At 33.6% G+C, this 8,288-nt stretch overlaps 1 protein-coding gene across 2 annotated transcripts in view; it reads left to right on the top strand.

The window, feature by feature from the left end:
* Positions 1 to 8,288, top strand: part of MAN1A1 (mannosidase alpha class 1A member 1) — a 142,735-nt gene that overhangs the window by 125,075 nt on the left and 9,372 nt on the right. For both annotated transcript variants that reach the window (XM_025042462.1, XM_006926129.3), the window contains 3 exons: positions 2,536 to 2,651; positions 6,598 to 6,817; positions 7,562 to 7,734. In XM_025042462.1, coding sequence (XP_024898230.1) covers positions 2,536 to 2,651; positions 6,598 to 6,817; positions 7,562 to 7,734 — 509 coding nt within the window. The remainder of the gene's footprint in view (positions 1 to 2,535; positions 2,652 to 6,597; positions 6,818 to 7,561; positions 7,735 to 8,288) is intronic.

Here is an 8,288-nt window from a genome sequence, read left to right as displayed (position 1 = left end):
GTTCTGTCCTACATCCACTAAGATATTTACACAGGACTCTGTTGCTAACACAAATAGTCATCCAGACACATGGGAAGCTTAGTGATTGATATGCTAAATTATCAAAGGATTTTCTCTTGTTTCTTCTCTATGTTCCTTTATTTTGATTTTTTCTAAAAGTGAAAATTTTATATGCAAGAAATAAAAAAATAGAAAATTAACACTTACTAAAATTAATTAAAACAATTTATTAATATGTAACCCTTTTTCCTTTTTTAAAAATTACCAAATGCCCAAACTCACTGCTTCCATCCATTATAGAATCATAACCCAAGGGGGAAGAAAATGAAGCTGCTTCTGGCTGTTAGTTTTCAATTCTCATTGCTTTAACTCTGAGGGACTTGTCTGGATCATAGCCATCATTTCCTATTACTTCATTTAGTCCTTGTTGTTTTGACAGTAACCGGACAGTGATTTGCTTTACCATGCATCACTTGCATTTGTCTGCTGCAATCATGTTTATAACAACCAGGCTTATTATTGATGAGATAGGTCATAGTCTATTTAATTTGTAAATGTCAGAGGTTTCTGTGATGATTTATTTAGGAAATTGTAAAGGTCACTTCAAACACTGCTATTTTAAGAACCAGCCTTAGAATTGTGAAAACACTAATTTTACATTAAAATTAAAACCATAATTCTAGATTTTTTACAATAGTAAAATCACATATTTAACTAAAAATATAGCCCTTTTAGCTTGAATAGGTGTAGTCCTTACTAAGGTGACTTAGAAGTATTTTGCTTTGTTTATCAATTGTTTACTGAGTATCTACTATGTGCAAGATCCTTTCTAGGGGCTCATGTGGACCGGGAAACAACGGTCTGCTCCCTCACTCCTGGGTTAGAATCTCAAGGAAGGGACGAAAAGAAAAAAACTCTACCATTTTATGAAACAGCAAGTGTGATAGACATGTGCTATCTAAAAGTGTATAATGAGGGAACTTAGCGGAGGTCAGGGAAGACTTCTTTGGGAAGCAACATTTGATCCCAGATATGAAGCATGAGTAAGAATTAATTAAGGAGAAGAGAGTCAGAGAGTACACTTCAGGCAGAGAGAACGATGTCTTTAGAATCCCTGAGGTGAGAAGGAGCCTGATGATTTTAAGAGACCAAAAGAAGGGCCATATATAGGGCAGAGAGCAAGTGGAGTGGGTCTGGTGACATAGAGCAGACTGAGAATATGCAGAGCCTCCCAGGTGTCCAGAGACCCAGGATTTGAGACTTTGCCATGGGAGACTTCAAATAAGGGATGATCTGATTCATATGTTAAATTCATATGGCATTAATATGGGGAACAGATTAGAGAGGCACTGCCATTAGAACTTTGGATCACGATGGAAATGTTCTGTATCTTCCCTGTCCAATACAGTAGCCAAGAGCTGCATGTAGCTATTGAGCAGTGATATGACCAAGGAACTGAATTTTTTTTTTTAGTTGAATAGGTGTCAGGAGAAAATTGTCTTGATGACTGTGTAAATATTGGTTTACTTTTATTTTCTTTTAAATAGATATACAAAATTAGTTTTGAGATAATGAAACTTAAAATTCAATTTTTAAGAATAAGGATATCTTGTAATTGCTCAATTTCTCTATGAACTCTAGCAATGGTATTTCAAATAGATTACAGCTGTCTTTGTTGATAAACTTGCTTGAATAATGAAAATATTAATTCAAGCAGTAGGCAAAAAATATATTTAGTATTATATGATGGAGAGCAAGCAGATTCAAATGCAAGACCCCCTGTGGGTAGAATTAGATGGCATTTGCTGAGGTTGTAATCTCATTTAGTTTCTCTAAGGTTCAGTTTTCCCACTTTTAATGAGGATACCTACTCTACAAGTTGCAAGACTGTTGGTAATGTGTGTAGTTGATCTGGCACAATAAACGCAGTGGGGGAAGACTGTAGGAATGGAGTATTAGAAAGAAAAACTTCTCCTGCCCCATCTTTTTTCTTACTGTTCCCCACCCCCGGCAAGAACTTTGGCCTTTCAGATTGATAATGCTAGAAAATCTATCTAATAATAATAATAATGATAATAATAATCATAAAAATAATAATAAACCACAAGAAGCTGAGGAGCTTCTTTTTTTATTGCAAGCCACTTTTTTAAATGATTTGCTAATACTCATAGCTTTGACATAGTTCATATTATTGAGAGCCAAAGTAATTAAAATTTTATTTGAATATATACTGTGAAACATTTTAATTTGGTATTTTTACTAAAGAACCAGATTTTTGGAATTAGGGGAGATTATATATTTTTTATATTCATGTTTATAAAACTACCCTGGTAATTATTTAGAGTATATCGCATTAGTTAAGAGCACATCTGCTCATTTCAGAATATCTTTCTGAAAACAAGAGATTTGTTGGAATTTAAATGTAACACTGTGTTGCGGTTGATGTAGGGTTTTGCATCCTAGTTGCTAATGTGATTTTGCTGCATTATCTGAATTAAAGTCTGAATCACTCAAATTCATTTCCCTTTCTTGCAGATCATGTATCAGTTGGAGGACTTGGAGACAGCTTTTATGAATATTTGCTAAAGGCATGGCTAATGTCTGACAAGAGAGATCTAGAAGCTAAGAAGATGTATTTTGACGCTGTTCAGGTAAACCCAATATTTAAATCATCTTTGCCACTTAACTCTAATTTGTAACTTGCATATTAATCAAGCTTTAACGAAAAAATCAAATACTACGTGAGTGGATTACAAATTATTTCCAGCAAGGTCAAGTTCAATATCTGCTAATATAATTATAACAATAGTGATCATACTTGATGTTTTAGTTCTAATAGGTCAGTTAAGTTTTTTTTATATGGTTTGAACCCCCTTAAGATTTACATATCCGAAAAAGAGGTATTTTTCTTCAATGGTATGATTTCTCTGCTTAGAGTCACAGCCTAAAATTATGAGGAGAAAAAAAATCCTGAATGTGTTCTGAAAATCGATTAAGTTAACATTGCCCAAGATGACATGCTCATGGCTACCTCCATTCGGAGTAAACTTACCTCCAGAGATATATGAACAGTACTCTTAAACAAAAATCCAAACTAACCAAACTAATATTTAAGAGATGGTTATTAATAGTTTTCAGTGGTCCTTTATAATGGATGAGGAATGAGAAGGAACAAATATTTGTTGAATTGCCTACTGTGTGCTTAGTATGTTAGGTGGATATTTTAAATAAAATATTTGTTTGTTTGTTTCCTCACAATAGTTTAGATACTGTTCATCCAGTTTTCCAGATAAGAGAACTGAACTTCAGGAAGAGTAAGGATAGAACCAAAATTCAGTCTAAAATTTATGTCAACACTTGTTCCTTTATCCCTCACCACTGTAGAGTTATTTGTGAATAGAATGTCTGTACTACATGTAAATATTTCTTTACAGGCAGTAAGTTAATAATATGTTTGTAACTACTTAGCAAACTCCATGTGACGTGGCCAGTGTAAGAATAAACTAAGCCTTAATCAAATTTAAGCCTCAATCAAAAGTGAAAATAAAACTTTGAAAGTAAAGAAAGTTAAAAAGGAAAATTATTTTATATAAAATACTTGAACTTGTACTCAACTATTCTTTTTCTAATGAATTTTCAGGAACACATTTTTTAGCAGAATCAAGTACCTTTTGATTGATAAAAGTATTTTATACGGTAACTCATATTTTTAAATATTAATTATTATCAAGGCATCTCAGATAATGCTGTAAAATTATGGCTACATCATCAGAAAATTGACCTTTTGACTGCTTAGAATTTTTTTTGTAATTGAGAGTAGTAATTTATAGGGGAAAAAATAGTAATTTGTAATCTCAATGATGTAGGCATTGTTCTAAAATTGGTCTCCCTAGTGACATAGGCTGATTTATTTAAATATAAATGCAACTTGCTTTGGTCTGCTTGACCAGACTGAATAATACATTGGTTCCCTTCCAAAGTCAATAGAGAGTTTCATTAAATAAAACAGATACAACTCTACTATTTCACACAGAGGAACCAGAACACCTAGTTATTAGAACATTGGCCTTCAGTTAGCACAGCCTTTATTAAGGCATATGATGAACATTCAAAGCTTACAAGGATACTGTCCACGTGGCCTGTTTCAGATTTATTTTCTTTTTTTCATTCCTATGAGATTTCAGGTTTTATCCTAGGTACTTCTTCTCCATACAGTATGATTTCCATTATGTCATTTTTAAATTAATATCCTGTACGACATTTTAATTATTCTAATCTTAAAAGTGGCCCCCTAAGACCTTGATGTTCCAGGAAAAGCAACTTAAAAATATTCCTTGAAATATACCCACACGGCTTTTAACATATTGTATTTAGACAAACCATTGACAGGAAAATCCATTAAGAACAAATGAAATCGAAGTGTTTCCTGTTTCTCTTAATAGTAAAAACACTTTCAATCCATTGTGTGTCTTCAGCTTAAAAAGCAAAGCTGGAACAATTAAACTTCTGATTTTGAGAAGTAGCTATGTCTTACACAGCAAAATTTCTTTGTGCTCGGTATACTTCCAGGTATTATTATTATCAAGGAGAGAATCCCTTACATTATTGTTCTGGACACTTGAGTTACTAGAGATACAGTTCATCAGTTGCAGCTTCAAGTGGATTTTAAAAAGTATTTAATTCCAGAGTGGTATTTTCTTTGGTTGTTTTAATAATAAAATATTTTGAGCTTTTAACTGGATATCATGGCCTTATCTGGAAACCACACTAAGAATCCACAATGATGTGTGCTCACCCTGCCATTGGAGTGAATGGTACTTGGGAAGTGATGTATTAGACAAATAGAATTCTACAGACTTCATCAAACTACCTTTTTTCAAATACAGAAGGATGAAATCACAAAATAGACAATATTCTTTTTCCTAATGAATTTTCTATAGATTTGACACAACATTTTTTTAGGGCCACTAAGACTATTTTTCCTCTTTTATATTTATTTACATTTTCTCATTGCCACATAAACATTGCTTTGAAGGTCTTGGAACTTCATTGTAGTTTAGTTTGAGAGGTAGCAACTCAGTCAGAATCACGCCAAAAATAATGTAGTACTTTATGCAACATCTGTAACAGGGTAATAATGTTTCTCTAATCCATGCTCAAAAGCTATTACTCTTGCCATGTAGAAAGAATAATTTCTTGGGTGATGAACAAGTATCTGCTTGAAGGACTTTATTGCAATTTGTGCTATGAGAAGTGTAAATAGCAAAGATGCTCAGTCACATTAAATAAGAATGAAATATTAATGTAATAACTAGACATCAATAAAATTAGCTTAACCACAGTTAATAAACACAGCACTGTGTTTATTTATTTCTTACCATCTTGATTTCATTTGTTTACTTCTAATAAAGGTAGGAAAAGTTTTACCTGCCTGTGTATTCATTTTTATTTATTCTTCTCTATCACAAGGCTATCATTCGTGTTTACTATTCCTAAGTACCCTTCCTAAAAACCCCTCTTTTTTGCTAATAGTGTAACAGGTATAGATACAATCATAGCCCATTTCCTTCTATGAAGTAATTGGAGGGAAAAAAATCATTTCCTGTTACAGTAATTGGAAATTAGTAATTTCAAACACACATTATTTTTGCTTTTTAAAATATAAGGCTTATTTTATTTTCTCTATCTATTTTAAAAGAACATTAACAGTCCTGAGGCAGAAATAAAGGATGTCTTATAAATAATTTATTGTAAATGTTATCATTTCTCTCAAACTTACAGATTTTATTAGTTTTAAATATATTTATTTATTGTATACTAATGTGCTTTTTAGTAGAATTATTAGCAGGAAACTTAGTTCAAGCGTTACCACAATGGAGATGTGATGATGTGATTAATAACCTTTATCAGGTGCTAGTCACAGTATGGACCACTTTATAAACAAAATGTTGCAGTTTTCTCAGCAGATACTACTATTCCCATTTTATGGATAAGGATACTGAGATTTAGGGATACAGCAAGCAAACTGCCCACAAAGTTTAGAGATAGGGGAAAAAAAAAGTTCATCAGAGCTGAAATTTGAAGCCTAGCAATCTGACTTGAGAACAGTTCCTCTTTCCCCCTCTGTTTTGTTAGCCCTCCAAACCTACAGAAGCAAAAAGAAGAGTAAATACCAGTCTGATTTCATACACAGATATGCTCAATTCCTAATCCATAATAGGGCCTGTGCTTTCTGTTGTTTCTCCATTTGTGAAAAGTGGAAATGCACTAAACCAACTGTGACCACTACACCAGTGACCTGTCTTTGAGTAGGGGACAGCTTTTTGGTTATGAAGACTACAGGTGTTTGGTTTTAGAACCAAGCAAAACTGACTGAGCTGGCCCAACAGCACTCATTCTAACTAACCAAAATAATAAGGCATAGGCTAGAGGCGTAAAGCAGTAATATAAAATTTCAGGTCGAATTGAATTTGTAACACCAAATTCAAATTGTGAGTAATGTTTTATCCTTTACTTTAATGTTGGGGGGAGGAGGTGGTGTTGGTAGTATAAATTTGAGAAGAGATTACAAATGTTGAAAATGTTCTGCATTTTCAGGCAATTGAGACTCACTTGATCCGCAAGTCTAGTAAGGGACTGACGTACATCGCAGAATGGAAAGGGGGCCTTCTAGAACACAAGATGGGCCATCTGACCTGCTTTGCTGGAGGCATGTTTGCTCTCGGGGCAGACGACGCTCCCGCTGGCCTGACCCAACACTACCTTCAACTCGGGGCTGAGATTGCCCGTACCTGTCATGAATCTTATAATCGTACATGTGAGTACATGCTATTCTTCACTTATAATCTATCCCCACATGCTTTTACTTCATTCATTTTTTTTGTTGCTGCCCTCAAAAACCTATCCACTGTGCCTGATGAAACTTGATGATCGTGATTAATATCTTAAGGAATTTATGTTTTTAGTTTGAGGCACTGCTTTTCTAGATAAAAAATATTTACCCATAGTTTGCCAAGAAACAAAAATCCAAGCTGTAAAGGATTAAGACAATCTAATTGATTGATTCTGCATTTAGATAAATAACATTAGGTAACAGTTTCTGTCCCAGTGCAAAAGAAACTTAGTATTTTTTTGTAAACTATTATTAATCTTCCCGGTATCTCCATGAAATAGATTACGAGTCTGGCTTCCTTCTTATAAAATAGGAATTTGAAGCAAAAAAGATTAAATAATCTTTCATGCATTAGAATTCTCAGCCACTGACTTTCTAGCTAGCTAGTAAGGTATTTCATGGTGCCTTGTACCTACCAGGTGGGTGCTTAGTAAATGATGGTTAAATGAAAGAAAATAAACAATCATTATCGTTTTCTAAAATGGACTCTTTTAAATGACTAAATTTTAAGAATATATTGAGTAATTTTTTTACTACATGATATTTATAATTGTTCCTTGAAATGACTTGGCACCTTTTTTAAATGTTGTACTTTCTAGTTCCATTTAAGTTATAGACACTAGGCACTGTCCAGGACAATAACCAATGTCACCATCGCATATTTTTTAGTTGTGAAACTGGGACCAGAAGCTTTCAGATTCGATGGCGGTGTTGAAGCCATTGCTACAAGGCAAAATGAAAAATACTACATCCTACGACCAGAGGTTGTTGAGACTTACATGTACATGTGGCGACTGACTCATGATCCAAAGTACAGGAAATGGGCCTGGGAAGCCGTAGAGGTGATGTTTTAATTTGCTTATGTTTCTTATAGAAAAATGTCTCAAGAAAAAATGTTCGGTAATACCTATAAGTCTAGTTTATCATCTCTTCTATGACTTTTAAAGCTTTAACCAGACTTTTTTCCATTCAGGACTGAGTGTTTTCAATTAGGTCATCCTACATCTCTGGCTTCAGTTTTGCTTAACGCAATGATAGATAGATAGACAGATAGACAGACAAATATTGAAGGAGATATCTAGAAAGGCATATTATAAAATTAAGTTTCCATGACTATAGAAGTGATAACCACGTAATTCCACAAAGGGTTACAGGCAACTAGAGTATAGTTACCCTTGCTTGTTATCTATTTCAAAAACTACTAGGTGTTTTGTTTTTCTATTGGGCATTGAAATGATAATTCATATGCTTTTACTCGGAGTAAATTAGCTCCTTGGTTTTAGAAAGAACCTATGGAAGAACTACTTGTGCAAGAATATTCCTTCACTAACGTCAGCTTTCTCTGAATATCTATAAGCTCTCCATCTGACTAGTGTGCTGTTTTAAATCTTTGTCA

This window comes from Pteropus alecto, unplaced genomic scaffold, assembly GCF_000325575.1.
Source record: "Pteropus alecto unplaced genomic scaffold, ASM32557v1 scaffold79, whole genome shotgun sequence".
In the NCBI taxonomy this organism is placed as follows: domain Eukaryota; kingdom Metazoa; phylum Chordata; class Mammalia; order Chiroptera; family Pteropodidae; genus Pteropus; species Pteropus alecto.
The sequence above is the reverse complement of the archived record's forward strand: the minus strand, read 5'-3'. Positions and strand labels throughout refer to the sequence as shown.